Source organism: Sapajus apella, unplaced genomic scaffold (assembly GCF_009761245.1).
Source record: "Sapajus apella isolate SASKATOON/1434 unplaced genomic scaffold, GSC_monkey_1.0 scaffold3, whole genome shotgun sequence".
Lineage (NCBI taxonomy): Eukaryota > Metazoa > Chordata > Mammalia > Primates > Cebidae > Sapajus > Sapajus apella.
In genome coordinates, this window is record NW_022436943.1 from 66,584,460 (window position 1) to 66,606,022 (window position 21,563).

The 21,563-nt window shown below is 58.0% G+C and overlaps 3 protein-coding genes across 3 annotated transcripts; 2 read left to right on the forward strand and 1 right to left on the reverse strand.

Moving 5' to 3' along the window:
- Positions 1-1,196: 1,196 nt before the first annotated feature.
- On the forward strand, positions 1,197-4,806 carry GPAA1 (glycosylphosphatidylinositol anchor attachment 1). Its single transcript, XM_032255944.1, has 12 exons — positions 1,197-1,436; positions 1,724-1,903; positions 1,987-2,098; positions 2,307-2,454; positions 2,532-2,633; positions 2,723-2,919; positions 2,994-3,190; positions 3,301-3,454; positions 3,622-3,717; positions 3,868-4,058; positions 4,149-4,319; positions 4,464-4,806. The coding sequence occupies exons 1-12, from the start codon at positions 1,363-1,365 to the stop codon at positions 4,705-4,707; spliced, it is 1,866 nt and encodes a 621-aa protein (XP_032111835.1). The 5' UTR covers positions 1,197-1,362; the 3' UTR covers positions 4,708-4,806.
- A 7,774-nt stretch (positions 4,807-12,580) lies between these two features.
- Positions 12,581-15,095, forward strand: LOC116535142 (cytochrome c1, heme protein, mitochondrial). The gene is made up of 7 exons (XM_032255953.1): positions 12,581-12,777; positions 13,397-13,593; positions 13,683-13,809; positions 13,898-14,055; positions 14,145-14,305; positions 14,593-14,693; positions 14,793-15,095. The coding sequence occupies exons 1-7, from the start codon at positions 12,649-12,651 to the stop codon at positions 14,895-14,897; spliced, it is 978 nt and encodes a 325-aa protein (XP_032111844.1). The 5' UTR covers positions 12,581-12,648; the 3' UTR covers positions 14,898-15,095.
- Positions 15,096-16,487: 1,392 nt separating this feature from the next.
- On the reverse strand, positions 16,488-21,333 carry SHARPIN (SHANK associated RH domain interactor). The gene is made up of 9 exons (XM_032255965.1): positions 20,858-21,333; positions 20,379-20,553; positions 17,774-17,920; positions 17,554-17,695; positions 17,361-17,469; positions 17,129-17,282; positions 16,933-17,057; positions 16,718-16,846; positions 16,488-16,639 (listed from the first exon to the last, which is right to left on the reverse strand). Exons 1-8 carry the CDS (start codon positions 21,053-21,055, stop codon positions 16,730-16,732), a joined length of 1,167 nt encoding a protein of 388 aa, XP_032111856.1. The 5' UTR covers positions 21,056-21,333; the 3' UTR covers positions 16,488-16,639; positions 16,718-16,729.
- Positions 21,334-21,563: the final 230 nt, after the last annotated feature.

Sequence of the window (21,563 nt, forward strand, 5' to 3'; positions counted from 1 at the left end):
AAAAAAAAAAAAAAAAAAAAACCTGTTCTCACATGGAGTCTTCAGCTTTGACTCTTTCTGCCCACCACTTTTTTGTTTGTTGAGACATGGTCTTGTTCTGTCACTCAGGCTGGAGTGCAGTGGTGTGATCACGGCTCACTACAGCCTCGACCTCCCAGGCTCAAGCAATCCTCCTGAGTAGCCGAGCTGAGACTACAGGCATGCCCCACTCCACAGAGCTAATTTTAAAAGGATTTTTTTTTTTTTTTTTTTTGTAGAGACTAGGTCTCATTTTGTTGTCCAGGCTAGTCTCAAGGGATCCTCCCACCTCAGCTTCCCAAACTGCACCCTCTTCTTGAGCAAACTCCCGCTTCATCCACCTCTGACCCACAGATCTGGCCAAGCCCTGACTACCGGCTCCTGCAGTCTGGACCCCGGGGCTGCCTCTCCCCTAATATTCCAAGCATCTCCTGGCCCGGACAGGGATAGTATGCTCCCCACTTTATACTGCACGCACCCCAGCTCCAGTGAGGCCCGTTTTGGGCAGTAGTGCCATCAGCATCTTTGCAGTCATCTGACTCAAAACCTTGGTGCCGGGCTCCCGCTGTGACTCCGCTGGGACGTCCTGAGTCACTGACAGTGTCGCTCGCCACCTGTTCTCTGACCGCCGCCGGCTTTCCGCCCCCTGCCCGGCTCATCACCTCCGACTCCTGCCGTCCTGCTGTCAGGGGACGGGCATCTTCTCTGCTCTTCTCCGGCCGTAGGGCCACCCGCCTTCCTCCGGGTCGGTGCATTGCCGGTCCGACTCTCCTGGAGGCAGCTCCTAGCGGTCTCCAAAACCCGCTCCGGTCCTGCCGCCTTCACCGGCACCGCCAACCCTCCGGCCGGCCGCTGTTCTGGGCATGCGCGCCGGCGGTACAGCGCTGGGGGCGCGCCCTGTGCTCTGAGCATGCGCGCCGGCGGTACCTGTGCTCCGGGCATGCGCGCTGGCGGGACAGCGCTGGGGGCGCGCCCTGTGCTCTGAGCATGCGCGCCGGCGGTACCTGTGCTCTGGGCATGCGCGCTGGCGGGACAGCGCTGGGGGCGCGCCCTGTGCTCTGGGCCTGCGCGCCGGCGGTACAGCCCTGGGGGCGCGCCCTGTGCTCTGGGCATGCGCGCCGGCCGTACGGCGTTGGGGGCGCGCCCTGTGATCTGGGCCTGCGCGCCGGCGGTACAGCGCTGGGGGCGCGCCCTGTGCTCTGGGCATGCGCGCTGCCGCGGGTGTCGCTGGGACCGGAAGTGCGGGCGAGCGCCGGTCCCCGGGTCTGACAGGAGCCGCCTGCGGGCGCCGCGGCGGCAGCTGGAGGCGGGAGAGGGTCCGTAGCCGCGCCGCCCTGCCCAGCCATGGGCCTCCTGTCGGACCCGGTGCGTCGGCGCGCGCTCGCCCGCCTCGTGCTGCGCCTCAACGCGCCGCTGTGGTGAGGGCAGGGCCCGGGGAGGCGGGGACCCGCGGGCCCTGGACTCGCGCCGCCGGCGGCCCCTCGCGCGGTCCCCATCGAGGGCCGGGGTCCCTCCGGCTGCTCGCGCCCCTCCGCTCCTGCCCCCGGGAAGCACGGAGGGGGTCGCGCGCAGGCTCGGCTCTCCCGTCCGGCGTCCCGATGCCGGACTCCGGGTGCGGGTCTCAGACCCGCGCGGTCGACCCCGGGCGGGGAGGCTGTGGCCCCGGGACCCCCTGACGCTCCGTGCCCTGCGTCCCCTCCCGCAGCGTGCTGAGCTACCTGGCGGGCCTCGCCTGGTTCCTGGCGCTCGCTTTCCCGCCGCTGACCCAGCGCACTTACATGTCGGAGAACGCCATGGGCTCCACCATGGTGGAGGAGCAGTTTGCGGGCGGAGACCGCGCCCGGGCCTTCGCCCGGGACTTCGCTGCCCAGCGCAGGAAGTCGGGGTGAGCGGCGGGGCCGTGCGTGCGGCGCGGGCCGTGGCTGCCGCGGCCGGGGAGCGGCTCAGGGGCTCCGTTCGTGTCTGCAGGGCCCTGCCGGTGGCCTGGCTGGAACGCACGATGCGGTCCGTCGGGCTGGAGGTGTACGCGCAGCGCTTCTCCCGGAGACTGCCCTTCCCGGATGAGACCCACGAGCGCTATGTATTGGGAGAGCGGGGCGTGCCTGGGCCCGGAAAGCACCCTGGAGGGAGGGGTCTGGCTGGGTGTCACCGGGGGGTGTCATGGGGCCGGGAAGTTCCGTGGGAGAGAAATCCCTGGGGGGCACTGGAGGGCTGGGAAAGCCGGGGCGGGACCTTGGCCCCCTCCCGCAGGGTGACACTGAGGCTCTTCCCTCCGATGCTCCGCGCAGATGGTGTCAGGCACCAACGTGTACGGCATTCTGCGGGCCCCGCGCGCTGCCAGCACCGAGTCGCTTGTGCTCACCGTGCCCTGTGGCTCTGACTCTACCAACAGCCAGGCTGTGGGGCTGTTGTTGGCACTGGCTGCCCACTTCCGGGGTGAGGCTCGGGGCTGCTGGCCAGGGAGGGGTTTGGCCAGTGCCGCAGGCCCTGCTGATCCTGCTTCTGGCCTGCAGGGCAGATATACTGGGCCAAAGATATCATCTTCCTGGTAACAGAACATGACCTTCTGGGTACTGAGGCTTGGCTTGAAGCCTACCACGATGTCAATGTCACTGGTAGGTTTTCTTGTCCTGCCCTGGTTCCCCTCTCAGGGCCGCTGTCCTCACCAGATCCCCCATTGGCGTTCATTCACTTGCTCTTACAGGCATGCAGTCATCCCCCCTGCAGGGCCGAGCTGGGGCCATTCAGGCCGCTGTGGCCCTGGAGCTGAGCAGTGATATGGTCACAAGCCTCGATGTGGCTGTGGAGGGGCTCAACGGGCAGCTGCCCAACCTTGACCTGCTCAATCTCTTCCAAACCTTCTGCCAGAAAGGGGGCCTGCTGTGCACGCTTCAGGGCAAGGTGGGTTTGCCTGCCTGAGGGCTGGAGGGCACAGGGTCTGTAGGAGGGGCTGATCCTGTCCTACACCTCTAAAGCTGCAGCCCCAGGACTGGACTTCCTTGGACGGACCACTGCAGGGCCTGCAGATGCTGCTGCTCATGGTTCTGCGGCAGGCCTCCGGCCGCCCCCATGGCTCCCATGGCCTCTTCCTGCGCTACCGTGTGGAGGCCCTAACCCTGCGTGGCATCAATAGCTTCCGCCAGTACAAGTATGACTTGGTAGCAGTGGGCAAGTAAGTAGTCTGGTCTCCCTTTTCCATGCCCAGGATGGTGTCCAGCTGGGGTGGAGTGGGGCATGGCCTGGTGGCTCTGGCCAGCCGTGAACCTGCCCCACACCTGACAGGGCTTTGGAGGGCATGTTCCGCAAGCTCAACCACCTCCTGGAGCGCCTGCACCAGTCCTTCTTCTTCTACCTGCTCCCTGCCCTCTCCCGCTTCGTCTCCATTGGCCTCTACATGCCCGCCGCCGGCTTCTTGCTCCTGGTCCTCGGTCTCAAGATATCCTCCGCCCCTTGACATCTACTTGTGGCAGAGCCTCCAGTTTCTTCAACTCTAGGCTGGGGAAAGTTCTCCATCTTGATGGGGGGTAGGGTATAGGGGTGAGCTCTGGGTCCCCTCTGGGCAGATCCCATCAAACCTCTTGTTGGGGTCCTTGATTGGGCTACGCTCTGGAACTGTGGATGCAGCTGCATGAAGCCGGAGTGGGCCTTGAGGAGCCTGGGGGGAGCCCTGGCCCCAGTGTCCCCCTGCCCCCTGCACAGGTGACGGCACCCACTTCTGTTGTTGGAGTGGGCTTCCAGGGTTTGACTGGTGTTTACTGTTGCAACTTAACCTCAGCTGGTGGGGTGGCGGTGGTCTTTGGGGATCCCCTTGCCCCAGGACCCATCTCCAAGAGCCTGTGTGCCCTGCAGGGTGTGGGGCTGGCCTCGCTTGTGGCACCTCTGCTGATCTCACAGGCCATGGGACTGGCCCTCTATGTCCTGCCAGTGCTGGGTCAACACGTGGCCGCCCAGCACTTCCCAGTGGCAGAGGCTGAGGCTGTGGTGCTGACGCTCTTGGCGATTTATGCAGCTGGCCTGGCCTTGCCCCACAACACCCACCGGTGAGAGGGGCTTGGCTGGGCGGGTGGGGCTAGAGGTCCCTTGGACATGAAGACAGCCCATGAGCTGCCTCTGAGCCCTTTGTCTTGCAGGGTGGTAAGCACACAGGCCCCAGACAGGGGCTGGATGGCACTGAAGCTTGTAGCCCTGATCTACCTAGCACTGCAGCTGGGCTGCATCACCCTCACCAACTTCTCACTGGGCTTCCTGCTGGCCGCCACTATGGTGCCCGCTGCTGCGCTCGCCAAGCCTCATGGGTCCCGGTATGCATGGATTAGCCCCACTTCCACCAGTGCCTGTGCCCTCACCACAGACCGCAGCCTCACCCTCATTTAGTAGCCCTTTTCCCCAACTTGGTGCCCCTGTCCCCACCATGGAGCCTATCCTGATGTTGATTCTCCACTCAGGACCCTCTATGCTGCCCTGCTGGTGCTGACAAGCCCGGCAGCCACACTCCTTGGCAGCCTGTTCCTGTGGCGGGAACTGCAGGAGGCGCCACTGTCACTGGCCGAGGGCTGGCAGCTTTTCCTGGCAGCGCTGGCCCAGGGTGTGCTGGAGCATCACACCTACGGTGCCCTGCTCTTCCCACTGCTGTCCCTGGGCCTCTACCCCTGCTGGCTGCTTTTCTGGAATGTGCTCTTCTGGAAGTGAGATCTGCCTGTCCAGGGCACCAGGCTGGGACAGAGACTTGCCAAGGACCTCATTTTGACTCCTTCCAGGGAAATAAACAAGTGTCTGTTTCAGCTGCTATTTGAGCTTCTGGCTCACTGTCCATGTAGGGCCCCAAGACATGGGAGCGAGAAGCCTCTGCCTGCAGAGCTTGGCATTCCCTCACACCTCCTCCCTGGTAAGGGCTACTGTAGTCCATTTACCAGGTAGCATTCCTGCCAACCAGCACTCTACTGCTGCATCAGCCCTGGGAAGTGAGCCTCAGGTACACACTGGGCCCAGTTGGCCCCAGGTGCACTCTCTCAGTCCTGGAGGGTGCCATCCAGGCTCATAGGGCTGTGTGCATTGCTTTGTGGTGCTGGGAAGGAGAATACACCATGGCCAGGGTTTGGGGGCCTGACAGGAGCTGAGACACCCAGAGACCACCTGACTCTATCTTTACTGCTAGGATAAGAGGCTGGAGCTAGAGCCCTGCAGAGGAGGCCCAGGGTGCATAGCGTGGGGCCCAGGCAAGTCCAGAGCCTTGGGGTGGGATTGGGATGGAGCAGGGAGGAGCACGTGGCCTGGCCTGGCTTCCCTGGAGTTGAGTCAGCCCAGGTGAGATGCCCACGAGGGGCAGGGCAGGCCACACAGTGGGGCCAGCGCCCAGGAGCAGGAAGGGCATGGGGACAAGAGCCCCATGGGAGAGGACACTGACAGGCCAGCATGGAGAGAAGTAGGCTCTTATACCAGGACTCTGAAAGGAACTGGGAAGACCACCATCTTCTTCCGAAAGGAGAAACCTGTAGCCTTTTGGTGATGCCAGGGCCATGTCAGAGACCTTGGTGCTGTGGCTGGAGAGCCTCTGGTCACAGGAAGGCAAAGGTGTCGCAGCCACACACAACCATGCACAGGCCTCGGTGTCGGAATCTGCTGTGCTGCCTGGAGAAGCCACAGCATCTGTTAGAATCAACTAAGGGCCAGGATCCTTTCAATACAGTGACGCCAAATGGCATGTTTGGGAGGTCCTGAGGAGGGTGTCCTCCCTGTGCCCCATTCTAGGCCACTGCCTCTTCACTGGCGTCCTGTGGGAGGCTCCCCTGGACTTGGGACCCCTGGTGTGGGGGGTTGGCCTGTTGATGGGGCTCCACAGTTGGTGGATCAACAGAGAGCTCCCAGGGTGAGCACCCCGGTAGTTTTAGAGTTTCTGCAGAGGAAACGCGTGCCTGCTGGGTGGGCTCATGTTCTCTGTGTCCAGCATTGTTTGAGGCTTAGGGATGATGGGGTATCAGGAACCCCACTGTGACTGGCAGCCTCGTCATTGACTTGCCTATCTTCAGCCCACTTGTCCCCAAGTTTGCAGCCTCTTGTCACTTTCTCCAGTGAATACCTCCTCTGAGGCTGGGTGGATGCCTTCAGTCCCCACCTGAGCCTGGCTGGTTTCCCCTGCCTCTCAGTGCCCCTAGGAGCACCTCCTAGGTGGGGATCACAGGGGTCTCCCCTGCTAAATCAGCAGGGGAGACTCATCTGTCAGTCTCCCATTTTCCAAGAAGAAATCTCCGTTGTGGCCTTCTGTTTTCTTTGTAAGATGATATATGATATAAAATCACCCTCCAGGCATTTTAGCTGGGCTTTGGCCTCAATGTTTTTGGTGGTTTTGTTTTTGAGACAGAGTAGCCCAGGCTGGAGTACAGTGGCACGATCTTGACTCACTGCAACCCCTGCCTCCCTGGTTCAGCAATTCTCCTGCCTCAGACTCCAGAGTAGTGGGATTACAGGTGCGGGCCACCATGCCTGGTTAATTTTTTGTATTTTTAGTAGAGATGGGGTTTCACCATGTTAGCCAGGCTGGTCTAAAACTCTTGACCTCAGATGATCTACTCACCTAGGCCTCCCAAAGTGCTGGGACTACAGGCATGAGCCACCAGGCCCGGCTTCCTCAATTGTTTTTAGCTTTCTTTTTTTTTTTTTTTTTGAGACAGAGTTTCACTCGTTGCCCAGGCTAGAGTGGAATGGCACAATCTCAGCTCACTGAAACCTCCAGCTCCCAGGTTCAAGCAATTCTACCTCAGCCTCCTGAGTAGCTGGGATTACAGGCATGCGCCACCACACCTGGCTAATTATTTTGTATTTTTAGCAGAGACAGGGTTTCACCATATTGGCCAGGCTGATTTCGAACTCCTGACCTCAGGTGATCCACCCGCCTTGGCCTCCCAAAATGCTGGGATTACAGGCGTGAGCCACCATGCCCGGCCGCCTCAATTGTTTTTAACAGGACTTTGGCAGTCACTTAAAGGACAAATCATGAAAATACATAAGTGAATACGTCTGTGCAGAATTCTCTCTGCCTATATAAGTGTTGAGAGAGAACTATAGGCTGGGCTCGGTGGCTCACACCTGTAATCCCAGCACTTTGGGAGGCTGAGGTGGGCGGATCATGAGGTCAGGAGACTGAGACCATCCTGGCTAACATGGTGAAACCCCATCTCTACTAAAAAAAAAAGCCAGGTGTAGGGACGGGCGCGGTGGCTCAAGCCTGTAATCCCAGCACTTTGGGAGGCCGAGGCGGGTGGATCACGAGGTCAAGAGATTGAGACCATCCTGGTCAACATGGTGAAACCCCGTCTCTACTAAAAATACAAAAAATTAGCTGGGCATGGTGGCACGTGCCTGTAATCCCAGCTACTCAGGAGGCTGAGGCAGGAGAATTGCTTGAACCTGGGAGGCAGAGGTTGCAGTGAGCCAAGATCATGCCACTGCACTCCAGCCTGGGTGACAGAGCACAACTCCTCTTAAAAAAAAAAAAAAGGGAGGGGCGGTGGAACATTGAGAATGTCAGGGTTGCTTTGTTAGGGAGGCAGGATTTCTGTTCTGATTTTCAGTAATGACATGGGCTCAAGCTCCACATTTCTCCCGCTTTTTTTTTGGGGGGGACAGAGTCTCACTGTAACCCAGGCTGGGGGCTATGGGGAGATCCTGGCTCATTGCAACCTTCCCTCTGGAGTTCAAGGGATTCTTCTGGCTCAGCCTCCCAAGTTGCTGAAATTACAGGCATGTGCCACTACATCCTTTTTTTTTTTTTTTTAAGTAGAGATGGGGTTTCACCATGTGAAGGCCAGGCTGGTCTTGACCTCCTGACTTCAGGTGATCTGCCCACCTCAGCCTCCCAAAGTGCTAGGATTACAGGCATGAGCCACTGCCCCTCGCCTCCTCCCTGATATTTCTCATGGGCCCACGTCCCTCCATCTTTACTGTTTGGCCTCCTGCCTTGCCTACTCTGCTTTTTCCCAGCCACACCTGTCTCCTCGGTGCCCATTCAGCAGCCGTAGAGATCTTTAACACCAGGCTGAATGTAAAACTCTTCAGGGGATGCCCATCATTCACAGAATAAAGTGAAACTCCTAACCCTGGTCTCCAAGACCAGTGTGTCCAACTCCTACCTGGCTCTGCAGAGCATTTTCATTGCCCCTAAAAGAGATCCTATACGCAGTCGTTCGCTCCCCATCTCTCTCCCTTCCCAGCCCCTGGCACTATTAATTTCTTTGCCTCTATAGACCTACTGTGTACCATCACGTGAATGAAATCATGTACATGGTCTTTTGTGACTGGCTTCTTCCAGTGTCTCCACGTTCTTATCAACACTTACTAGTGTCCATCTTTTTTTCTTTTTTTTTGAGATGGAGTTTTGCTCTTGTTGCCCAGGCTGGAGTGCAATGGCACGATCTCGGCTCACCGCAACCTCCGCTCCCAGGTTCAAGCAATGCTCCTGCCTCAGCCTTCCAAGTAGCTGGGATTACAGGCATGTGCCACTACATCTGGCTAATTTTGTATTTTCAGTAGAGATGGGGTTTCTCCATGTTGGTCAGCCTGGTCTCGAAGTCCCGACCTCAGGTGATCTGCCCGCCTCAGGCTTCCAAAGTGCTGGGATTACAGGCCAAAGCCACTGCCCCCAGCGTACTGCGATGGCCCACAGGGTCGTGGGGTGAGCCTTGTGCTGTGCTGAGGCGCAAGATATCCGCGAAATAGAGACAGGACACAGAAGTACAAGGAAAACACAGCTGGGCTCTGGGGGCCACGCCACCTATGAGTGGAGTCAGGTGAGGCCCCGAATGTCCAGAAGTGTGAGTATTTATTGTGTATAGGTTAGGAGGCAGGGCAGTGAGTGAAATCATCTTTAAGGATAGTGATAGGGTCGTGAGCAATAAAACAAGGGGTCCACCCCCATTAGGTCACCTAGGCCAGGAGGTGGACAGTGTGCAGCATGGGACCCGTTCCCATGAAGGCAAGGGCCGTGTGCAGTAAGGGGTCCACCCCCATTAGGTCACTGAGGCTTGAAGGTCGGCCGTGTGCAGTAAGGGGGTGCAATGTGCAATACTTCTATCTATGGGAAAACTACTTCTAAGGTTTATGGGGGGATGCTTTAAGTCACACAGCAGTGACAGAGCTGTCAGGGTTACCGCCACCTTCTGGCAGCTTCCAGTGGGTTCTGTGGGAAGATGCTTTTCAAGCAGCACAGTAGCAAGAGCTGATAAAGTTCACAGTCACCAAGGTGGATCACCGTTCTGAGGGCAGCCTTCCTCAAGAACTGGAGCAAGGTCCTACAACTCCTTTATCAGGAGGAGTGGCTCTCCCCCCAAGCCTGCCATACAGCGGGCATCTTTACGATACTGAACGCTGCCGCCTGGGCCACGGATTCTTGTCCTGGTGTAACTGTTTTCCCTTAATTCATGCTCTGTTCTGTGTCCACTCTAGGCATTCCTCCGATTATGAAGTAAGATATAATTATATATATGTAGGGAAATATTCTTTAGGCACTCAGACTATCAACTATTATATGATTTTATATATAGAGGATTGTATAAAGGGATTCTTCAAGCCCTAATCCTATAAACTAATATATGATTATATAAAAGGAAATCGCTGAGTCATAACACTATAAACTGAGATATTCTTCAAGCCCTAACTGTGCCAGGGTTCTGCTTAGGTCTCTTTCCTCAGTGCCTATATGGGGGGTTACCCACAACCCGGCCCTGCTAGTGTCCATCTTGTAGATAACAGCCATCCTAGTGGGTGTGAAGTGGTATCTCATTTTGGTTTTGATTTGCATTTACCTAATGTTTAATGAAACTAAGCATCTTTTCATGTGATTATTGGCAATTGATGTATATTCTTTTTGAACTTTATTTAGAAATAAAGGCAAGGTCTCACTGTGTTGCCCAGGCTGCTCTCACACTTCTGGCCTCAGGCCAACCTTCTGCCTCCAGCCTCCCAAAGTCCTGGGATTGCAAGTATGAGCCACTACACCCAGTGCTGTATATATTCTTTAGAGAATTAACCCATTTTTTTCTTGGGTTATTCTTATTTCCAAGTTGTAAGAGTTCTTTATATATTCTGGATACTAAACCCTTTTGGGATATGATTGCAAATATTTTCTCCCATTCTTTGTCTTTTCACTTTTTTGATCACATCCTTTAATGCACAAAAGTTGGTTTTTTTTGTTTGTTTGTTTTTGTTTTTTTGAGACGGAGTTTCACTCGTTAACCAGGCTGGAGTGCAATGGCACGATCTTGGCTACCTCCACCTCCTGGGTTCAGGCAATTCTCCTGCCTCAACCTCCTCAGTAGCTGGGATTACAGGCACGTGTCACCATGCCCAGCTAATGTTTTGTATTTTTAGTAGAGACAGGGTTTCACCATGTTGACCAGGATGGTCTCGATCTCTTGACCTCGTGATCCACCCGCCTCGCCCTCCCAAAGTGCTGGGATTACAGGCTTGAGCCTCTGCGCCCGGCCTGCACAAAAGTTTTTAATTTTGAGGAAATCCAACTTACTTTAGTTGCCTGTTTTTGGTGTCGTATCTAAGAAATGATTGCCTACTTCAAGGTCACAAGGATTTACGCCTTTTTTTTTTTTTTTTTTTTTTTTTTTAGATGGAGTTTCACTCTGTTGCCCAGGCTGGAGTGCAGTGGCACAATCTCGGCTCACTGCACACTCCACCTCCCGGGTTCAAGCGATTCTCCTGCCTCAGCCTCCCAAGTAGCTGGGATTCCAGGCATGTGCCACCACACCCAGCTAATATTTGTACTTTTAGTAGAGACGGGGTTTCTCGGTGTTGGTTAGGCTGGTCTCAAACTCCCGACCTCAGGTGACCCACTTGCCTCCGCCACCCAAAGCGCTGTGATTACTGGCATGAGCTATCGCACCCGGCCAATTTTGTATTTTTAGCAGAGCTGGGGGTTCACCATACTGGTCTCCGTCTCTTGACCTTGTGATCCGCCTGCCTCGGCCCCCTAAAGTGTTGGGATTACAGGCGTCAGCCCTGTGCTTGGCCTGTTTTGGGCTTTTCAAAGCCCCGTGGACATGTCATTCCCTTGCTCTTTCTTTTTAGCTTTTTGTTTAGTACATCATTTGCTGCAGCTGTTCAGTGCCATCACCTCAGGCAGCTGGCACCGGGCAAGCCCTGAGTTGGTGTGGCAGGAGTTTTCCAGGGAGCCATCAGACAAGTTCAACAACGGAGGTTCTTTGTGAATGAGGGCATTTTGCTCCCACAGTCCTAGGAATGTGGGTTGTTATTTTCAAGAGTACCACTGAGCTGGAAGGCAGGGTTGGACCAGGGAAAGCTACAAAACTACAAAGGCCACTGTTCTTACTGTCACCAGTTTAACTGAATAACACTCCCTGGGATCATGAAAGCCTTTGATTAATTTTCATCTGAAAAAGTTGATTCTGACCATTTTTGCTATTTTTTCTTGCTCTTATTGGGCGAGGCGTGGACAAATTTTTGGGGGGTCCTTCTCCATTTTCACTGATGACTAGTTTTTAAATTGTTTTCTCTTTTTCTTTTTTTTTTTTTGGTGTGTGTGTGCGCGTGTGTGTGAAATGGAGTCTCGCTCTGTCGCCCAGACTGGAGTGCAGTGGTGCGATCTGGGCTCACGACAACCTCTGCCTCCCGCGTTCAAGCGATTCTCCTGCCTCAGCCTCCCGAGTAGCTGGGACTACAGGCTCGTGCCACCACGCCCCGCTGATTTGTTACATTTTTAGTAGAGCCTGGGTTTCACCCTGTTAGCCAAGATGGTCTCGATCTCCTACCCTCGTGATCCGCCCGCCTCAGCCTCCTAAAGTGCTGGGATTACAGGCGTGAGCCACTGCTCCCGCCTTTGCTTACTCTTTAAAAAAATTTGTAGTAAAAGTATTCCCACATAACAAGATCACATTTGCTTACTTTTTTGAGACAAGGTCTCGCTCTATCGCCCAGGCTGGAGTGCAGTGGCGATCACGGCTCACTGCAGCCTAGGCTTCCAGGGCTCAAGCAGTCCTCCCGCCTCAGCCTCCCAAAGCGCGAGGACCCCAGGAGCGCGCCACGCGCGGGCCACGAGGAGCTTCTGGAGGAGCCTTTGGGGTTTCGCTCCGGCCCCCGCACCCGTTTCTGCGCATGACAAGTTCCTAATAAACACTTGTCACGTGGATGAAGGAGACCAGGGTGCTCAGCCCCGGGGCCCAGACTCCCGCTGCCAGGCGCTGCCTGAGCCGAGACCCCCACCCGCGCCTGCCCGGCCAGGCCGCCCTTTCTCTGTGGTCCTCTGCCTGCAGGGGCAGCCTCCACCGCGCCACCGCGCAGCCTGGGAACGTCAGGAAAAGGAGCGTCGGGGCCTCGGTGGCGGCGTGGGAAACGCCGGGCAGGGCGGGGCGTTGTCACGGCAACAGAGAGACGCGACGGGCCCCGCCCCACCGCCAGTTCCCACGACAGCTTTGAAAAGCTGGCGACGCAGGCGGTGCCCCGGCCGCTGACCGACGCTACCTGGGCCGCCGCGCTTCGTCCCCGCCCACCCGGCAGGCCCCGCCCCCACGCCCGTCCCCGCCCTGCGCTCCGCGGCTGTCGCGAGGTTTCGACTCGCGTGGCGCCGCAGGGGCCGACGGGATCGGCGGCCGCGCTGAGGAGGCCAAGATGGCGGCAGCGGCGGCTTCGCTTCGCGGGGCGGTGCTGGGCCCGCGGGGCGCGGGGCTCCCGGGCGCGCGTGCCCGGGGTCTGCTGTGCAGCGCGCGGCCCGGGCAGCTCCCGCTGCGGACACCTCAGGTGAGCGCTGGGCCGGGTCCCGGCCTCCGCGCGGTCCGGCAGCCCCTTGAAGGTCACGGCGGGGAGGCTGCGGGCGCGGGCTGGAGCAGCGCGGAAGCGGCCCCGGCCCCCCGGCGCCTCCGGCCCGGCTGGGTCCCCGCTGCCTGCCGAGCCTGAGCGTGTGGGATCAGGGCCGGGTGCCCGCCTCTCCGAACGGCACGGGGCCTGGTCCCGAGCGTGGGGGTCGGCGGACCGGCTCTCCGCCGGGGCGGGGCGGGGCGGGGGCTTTCCCGGATGGCGCGCCCAGGACGGCTCTTGCGGCTGCCTGTCCAAACTGGGCCCGCGTCCTCAAGTGACCCCAGCCTGACCTCGGCCACCTGCTTGTGACCTTGGCATGCCCCAGCACTCTTGGTCACTTCGGTCTGATCCTCGGCTCAGGATCCAGGAACACCTCCTCCTGAGAGCGAATCACGGTCTGGGAGTCAGCAGCGGAGAGGGATGGGGTGGGTAGCGGGCCAGGGTGTGCGTCTGGCGCCCTGCAGGAGGCGGCCAGTGCTGGGTGGAGAGGTGGGCGCTGAGAGTCAGATCCCCAGGTAGGGTGGGTGGTGTCCTGGCAGGCGCTGAAGCGGAGATCTTGCAGGCAGTGTCCTTGTCGTCGAAGTCTGGCCCTTCCCGAGGCCGGAAGGTGATGCTGTCAGCGCTGGGCATGCTGGCGGCAGGGGGTGCGGGGCTGACCCTGGCTCTGCATTCGGCTGTGAGTGCCACTGACCTGGAGCTGCACGCCCCCAGCTATCCGTGGTCTCACCGTGGCCTCCTCTCTTCCTTGGACCACACCAGGTGTGCGGCTGGCTGGCTGGCAGGGGGAGGTTCTGGGTGGAGCTGGGAAGGTGGAATCTAAAGCGTTCCTAACCCTTTCCTCTCTTCAGCATCCGGAGGGGTTTCCAGGTATATAAGCAGGTGTGCTCCTCCTGCCACAGCATGGACTACGTGGCTTACCGCCACCTGGTGGGCGTGTGCTACACGGAGGCTGAAGCTAAGGCGCTGGCTGAGGAGGTGTGAGGTCTGGGGATGCCTGGGACCCAGGGCTCAGGGCTCCCACTGTGGTGAGATGGCAAGGTTGTGATGAGGCTCTCGGTGGCAGGTGGAGGTTCAAGATGGCCCCAATGAAAATGGGGAGATGTTTATGCGGCCGGGAAAGCTGGCTGACTATTTTCCAAAACCATACCCCAACCCTGAGGCTGCTCGAGCTGCCAACAACGGAGCATTGCCCCCTGACCTCAGCTACATCGTGCGAGCTAGGTACACGAGTTGCCCACGGGGTAGTACCGGAGAGGTGGGGGTAGGCTTGACTTGTGCTTGGGGCTAAGGAGCCATGGATCTGGTCCCAGGCATGGTGGTGAGGACTACATCTTCTCCCTGCTCACGGGCTACTGTGAGCCACCCACTGGGGTGTCACTGCGGGAAGGTCTCTACTTCAACCCCTACTTTCCTGGCCAGGCCATCGCCATGGCCCCTCCCATCTACACGGATGTCCTGGAGTTTGATGACGGTAAGAGGCCCCCATTCTGGGAGTGGGCATGTTGAATACTTCACTACCCCCAGGGATGCTTCCCTGTGTTCCCGGGTCCCTGAGGTCCTGCCCCCTTCTTGTAGGGTGTCTTCTGTGCATGTCTCAGGAAGGGCTCCTTCAGTTTCGCGTATGTCCAGTCAGGGGATACTGTCCCTTTGATGCCTTGAGTAGAGGCCACTGTTTGCTCCACAGAGAGGCTGCACTGAGAATTACATTAGGTTGGGCATGAGACTGAGAATAGCCCTCACTACTTGTCCTTGGCCCAGGCACCCCAGCTACCATGTCCCAGGTAGCCAAGGACGTGTGCACCTTCCTGCGCTGGGCATCTGAGCCAGAGCACGACCAACGAAAACTCATGGGGCTCAAGGTAAAAACTGTTGGGAGAAGGCCATGGTGGGTATCAGAGGGGCTGGGAGCTGGACAGAGCTCCCTTCCACTCCCTTCTCTGAGTCTTCCTTATTCTCAGATGTTGATGATAATGAGTCTGCTGGTGCCCCTGATCTACGCCATGAAGCGGCATAAGTGGTCAGTCCTGAAGAGTCGGAAGCTGGCATATCGGCCGCCCAAGTGACCCTGTCCAGCGTCTGCTTGCCTTCCTGCCAGAACAGGCCCTCAAGCCCAAGAGCCATCCCAGGCCTGTTCAGGCCTCAGCTGGCCCACTTGACTCAGCCCCTCTTCATCTGGAAAAAGAGGGAAGGGGACAGACCAGGCTCTAGCTCTGGACCCGCCTTCAGTCTCTATCATGGGAATAAATTAAGTTTCTCAATGTCCATATTTGAATTATTATGTGGAAGCAGTGCAGGTTTGCAAGGGACTCTAATACCAAGACCCGTGCCTTCACAGGGCTCCCAGGATGTCCCATGCAGTGTGGCCAGCAGTGCCTTGCACTAAGTGGTAGCTAGGAGTCCAGACAGTATTGGGTATTAGACAGAAGGCAGAGAACTGGATTTTAGAGGAAGTGGCAACATTTGGTGGGGTGGAGTGTGTCTGAAAGAGCTGAAAAGGGCCTAGCCAGACTGGATGTGGCCCAGGGACCTGTTGGAATGAACAGCCAAGTGTTAGGGTGTTGAGCCACTTGGTGTTGAACCCCCTTGTGATGGCAACAGGGAACCTTGGCAGCATTTCAGCAAGGCCTGGTCTAGAGCAGGGGCTACTGCTGGGCTGGGCTGAGAGGAAGGGGATGGCTCCCAGCCAGGTAAAGGAATCGGGTAGAGACGGGCAGGATGTGTATTGTGGAGTGGCCCCTCCTAGCAGTCCATAGGGCAGCTGGGTGGTGGGTCCAGGTCAGAAGCTGACAGTGGCTGGGTTCCCACAGGAGCATGCTACTGAGCGAAGGTGGCAGTGGATGCTATCTAGAAGGGTGAAGAGACGTGACCCAGCAGTGCCCTGCTGCAGTATGGTGTAGAACTCAGCTCCAGAGCTTTCCTTGTCCCTAGGAAGGGAAGGAAAACACCCATTGCTTTCTTTCTTTTTTTTTTTTTTAAAGATCATGTAATGGCACCATCTCAGCTCACTGTAACCCCCACCTCCCGGGTTCAAGCCATTCTCCTGCCTCAGCCTTCTGAGTAGCTGAGATTACAAGCACATGTCACCATGCCCAGCTCATTTTTGTATTTTTAGTAGATACGGGGTTTCCCTATGTTGGTCAGGATGGTCTCAAAACTCCTGACCTTGTAATCTGCCCACCTCGGCCTCTCAAAGTGCTGGGATTACAGGTGTGAGCCCCCGTGCCCAGCCAACACCCACTGCTGGTGTCCTAGCTCCAAGAGCTGAGGGAGGGGTGGCCAGAGTCCAGAGAAGACAAGAGCTGAACGGGAGAAAGGTGGTGGCAACAGAGCTGCAGGCAGGAGAGGTGCAGGCCTGGGTGACCAGGGGGAACAGCAGGAGACAAAGTCAGCAGTGGGGGCTGCAGCTCAGTGTGTGGCACACCCCAGCAGCCTCAGCCCTGTGGTGAGCAGCTGGGTGGGGGCCCTGTAGGCCTCTGGGGTCTGGGAAGAGATCCCCATGCCATGCTTTCCTGACCACTAAAGCTCAGGGTCTTGGTCCACTTCATTACCACCTGGTCTGGCAGGGGGAGCCCCACCTGCTGATGAGGGCCTATCTCCGTGTAGCTCTGGCTAGGCTGGGGGAGGTCTGCAGAGATACAATGAAGGGACACTTGTTGGCTGTTAAGGGTCTTTAATGGTTCTGGTTTGTGGTCCTTCCCCCTAACCCTGGTGGCTCATCCCAGCAAGCACTCAGTAGAGGGCCCCTGAGTTCAGCGGGGGCCTGGAGATGTCGACCTGTTGGGAAGGGCCACTCGTCCCTTATAACCTGTTGGGGAGGAGGTGGGTCATTCCCGTGGATTCTGCCCTACCCACCCACCGCCCCTGCGTGTGCCACCTCTGGTACCTCTGGTGGCTGTTAGGTGGAAGCTGTGGCAAGGGGATCCCAAGTGCAGGGCCTCTGGGTGCTACACATCTCACAGCCAGGGCGGCTCGGGGCGTTGATGAAGGTGCAGGAGGGACAGGACCAACCGGGCTGGGGGAGGAAAGACAGCTGTTAGTTCCCTGCTCTTTCCAATGGCCATAGCTGTCCTTGCCCTCCGTGCCCAGTCCCGTGCCCACCTGGAGAGGACTGGGTAGGCTGGAAGTGGCTGGCTGGGGGCCTGGGGGCAAGCCCAATGACGCAGGAAACAAGCGTCCACGTTCCCCATCTGTCTTCTGGGGGTGATGAGGGCTGGGTCCTGTGGCTGAGGGGGTGGAGCTCAGGACTATTGGGCTGCACCCCACCTCCCGCACCCCACCCACATCAAGGACTGACCTGGGGCTTCTCGAGGAGCAGTCAGCAAGTAGAGGAAAGCAGGGTCCCCATCCTGCCGAACCCCATAGGAGGCAAGACTGCGCTCAGGCACACAAAGGCACCGCCCAATGACCCAGCGTTGCATGGCGGGCGGGAAACCAAGCTCTGAGAACACCTGCAGCCAGAGCATCAGGGCAGGTGGTGTCACCTAGGCTCCCCTGCCCCTGGCAGGCCCCCTGGACCCTGTGCCCACCTGCTCCTGGAGAGCTGCAATGGTGCAGTGGGGGTGGACCTGCAGTGTGATGTGGGCAGAGGATGCGGTGGATGCAGCAGAGGCAGCATCTTCAAGTGTGACCTGCAGCCTGGGCCAGAATGTGAGTTGAGGAATGGATGGAAAACCTGGGAGGGTCACGAGGGCAAGGTGAGGAAGAAGCCCCAGGCCTCACCTGATGGGGCCAGGTGGGAAGCAGGCCTCCTGAAGCTGAACGCTGAGGGCCTCGCGATGCTGGGCCAGCACGGCTGCTGCTTGGGCTGCCCCCTTCTCGTCCCCACTTGCAATGGCCCGGGCCAGGCGTCCTGCAAGCTCTTCTGCAGGGCAAGGAAAGGACAGCTATCCCCACTGGGCACTGTCTGCTATCCCCAACTCCCTAACCCACCCACTTATACCTCTCTCCATCAAGTTTCCAGGGCTCCTAGGAAGATCTGCCTCAGGTTGAGGGGTCTTGAGTGTAGGGGCTTCCGGGGGACTGGGCAGGGAGGCAGGGCATGCCTCTGGGCCGAGGGTTGGTGGTGAGCTGCTGCTGCTGCTGCTGCCTAGAGGAAAGATATGGGTGGGCTGTGCTGTGGCCTCTGTCCAGGTGTCTGGGCCCTTGGGTTTTCAGAACCTTTGCCCTTCCCCCAACCTCAGTCCATGCCAGGGCCCTGCCTCACGCCACGCTTCAGGCCATTCCTTCTCCTAGCCTTGGTTCTGGCAAGCCCCTCAGAGGTCCCGCCAGACTCCTGTTTGTGCTGGAGCTGCACTTGGTTTATCTTTAGGAATTAGAGTCCTTCCAAACCCTTTTGCTGCCTGGCCAGGCCACCTCTCTTGGCCCTTTCTGCCAGCCAGGGATGCCTCATAGCAGAACCAAAGCAGGACCTCAGTGGCCCTGCAGTGAGGGTGGTCTCTTGTTGCCCTTGGGGACCTCCCCTCTCCTGGCTCCCTGACCCACACTTGGGCTGCCAGCATTCCAGACAAGCCACTGCCCTGGGCATCTTCAGAGCTGGGCATGCTGCTGTCTCTCCTTAACCCCCATGTGAGGTCCAGCCCACTGCAATGGGCTAACACAGCTCCTGTGATGACCTCAGGCCCACTGTATTCAAACTGTCTCCCCACTAGGACAAGCAAGGCACACAGCACTGTTCTTGGCCCTGGCCCCAATCCCCACTGAACCTTAAGGATCATTTGCACATGCTCACCTCAGGCTTTTTGTGTTTGCTGCTTTCTTGGTCACATGGTTCATGCCATGACCTTCAAATTTCACTCCAGTGTCACCTCAATGAAGCCTTCCCTGCCACTGTTTTTTTGTTTGAGATGAAGTTTCACTCTTGTTGCCCAAGCTGGAGTACAATGGTGCAATCTCAGCTCACCACAACCTCTGCCTCCTGGGTTCAAGTGATTCTCTTACCTCAGCCAGAGTAGCTGGGATTACAGGCATGCACCACCATGCTCAGCTAATTTCGTATTTTTAGTAGAGACGGGGCTTCTCCATGTTGGTCAGGCTGGTCTCAAACTCCTGACCTCGGGTGATCTGCCCGCCTTGGCCTCCCAAAATGCTGGGATTACAGGTGTATGCCACCACGCCCAGCCCCTGCCACTGTTTTAAACACTAATCCTCCCAGCTCCAGCATTCCCATTCCCACACCATCTAACAGACTTAAAAAAAAAAACTCATTTTATTTATTTTTATTTATTGGAGATAGGATCTCACTCTGTCACCATGGCTGGAGCACAGTGGCGTGATCACAGCTCACTGCAGCCTTGAATCCCTGGGCTCAAGCCAGCCTCCCACCTCAGCCTCCCAAATAGCTGGGATTACAGGCAGACAACACTACAATCAGCTAATTTTTAAGCTTTTCTGTATGTTGCCCACCCCATCCTTATTTTATATGTCTCCTCCCTCTAAGAATGCCAGCTCCAAGAGAATGGAGATTGCAGGTTATGTTCATTGTTCATGCCAAAGGACCAGCTGCTGAACACATATGCTTAGTGAGTGAATGACTAAAGAGAGCCTAACTCCTTTTTTTTTTTTTTTTTTGAGATGTAGTCTTACTCAGCCACCCAGTAGCTGGGATTACAGGCACCCACCATCATGTCCAGCTGTTTTTTGTATTTTAGTAGAGACGGGGTTTCACCATGTTGGCCAGGCTGGTCCTTGAACTCCTGACCTCAGGTGATCTGCCCGCCTCAGCCTCCCAAAGTGCTGGGATTACAGGCATGAGCCACGGCGCGTGGCTGCCTATCTCCTTACATCACTGTCTGGCTGTCTTCCTACCCCTCTGGCAGCTCTGCTTCTCTCGTCTGTGGGCTGCCCACTATCTGGGAGCCCCAAACTACCTAGTCCTTCGTCTTTCTCAGTCTCAACTATTGACTCTTCCATTTAAGCCAGGGGCAGTGGCTTACGCTCATGACCTCAGCCACTTAGGCTGAAGCAGGAGGGTGGCCTGAGCCCATGAGCTCAAGGCTGCAGTGAGTAAGGATCACACTGCTGCACTCCAGCGTGGGTGATAGAGGGACACCTTGTCTGCAAAAAACCTCCCAAGCAGCCATTAACCTCAGCTAATTCCATCTTCTCAGCATCTCTGGAAACACCCTTCTCCCCAGCCCTCTCTGCACTAACCCTTGCCACTGCAGAACTGTCAGTCTTAAGCAGCAGGTATCTGAGTCTGTCACCCTCCTGCTGCTCTTGGGATGATGTTTTCTCACCAGGTCCTGACCCTGCCTGCTCTGCCTCTTCATGCTTGCCTCTCATGCTTCCTGAGGGATGAGGAAGGGCAGGCTGAGATTGCATGGCTTCTCGGTGGAGGCTGCAACTTGTGCTGGCTGGGGCATGGGATGGTGTAGGAGACCGACTCCAGGAGCCCCTCCAAACTACTCCAAGCTACACCAGGCTCCACCTTCTCCCTCTGGGAGCCTTCCCAGACATCCAGCTGTGGAGAAGGTGGATCCAACTTCCCCAACCAGGACCGGGGGACCAAGGCTACTCCAAATGAGTATCCACTACAGGGCACTGACCATTGTGTCCTTCCACGGTGGCACCTCGGACCAGGACTGCCCACCGCTGAGCTTCTTGAGGGTTGAGGAAGTGCAGGCTGAGGGTTCCAGGCCCTCCTGGTGGAGGCTGCAGCTCGTGCTGGCTGGGGCCTCGAATGGTGTAGGAGACTGACTCCAGAGGCCACTCCAAACTGACCTGAGGAGGGGGAGAGTCCAGGCTCAGAACTTCCCCTGGCCCTATAGCGCATGATGAGCGAAGGAACACAAGGTAACATTTACAGGCCATTTACACGGTCTTAAGCCCTGTTCACCTATCATCAAATCCTAATAGTCCTGTAAAGTAGGTCCCAGCATTACCCCCATTTCACGGACGAAAAAACAGAAGCAAAGAAACATAACTGCTTAAGGGCACCCAGGTGGCAGGCGGAGGGGCCTGTCCTCGGGGTCCGGGCCCCACCCGGGCCAAGAGGACTTGACCGTGCAACTCTGTCCCCACTCACCGCCCCGGGTCCCGCGCCCAGCAGCTCCAGCCGGAAGCGCCCAGGCCGCTCAGGGTCCGCGCTCAGCTGCAGCCTCCGCAGCTGCGTCTCGGCGTCTGGCCCGGCGCCCAGCGGCCTCACCGCGGCGTGCACAGCCAAGAGCACCGCGGCGGAGCCCGAGTCAGAGGCCGCCGCCGCCCCGCCTGCCGGGGGCGCCATCTCCGGTCCGGCCCGGTCTCGACCCTCCGAGCGCGCTTCCGTGGGATCCGGCCGTTGAGCGCCTCCGCCGGCCGGAAACGCGAGCCGCGAGCCTGGGGTTCCGGGCGCGCCCAGAGCGTCGGGCCAGGGACGGAGCTGAGTACTGGACCCTGGCCGAGTCGGCCCTGCTGGCTTTGCCCAGACATGGACACGGCCCGAGGGTTTCCGGACACGGGCTGGGCGAGGCCGGCGGTGTGCACGAGCCTGGGGCAGGGCGGCGGAGGCGCTCACATTTAACCTTTGGGGGCGAAGGGTCAGGAGCTGAAGCACCGGCCACAACTGAAGGCGGGCGCGGCCTCTGCGCCCCAGGGGCTCGGCGGGCGGAGCTGCAGCCGGCGAGCGACTACCCCAGCGCCTGGCTGCAGCTGGACGCCGCTCCCGGGCCCCTCAGCGGGCGCCACCGTCACGCCCACACGTAGCACTAGGTTGGCCCGCACCGCTCTAGGTACGCTACGGGGCGACCCCCCTC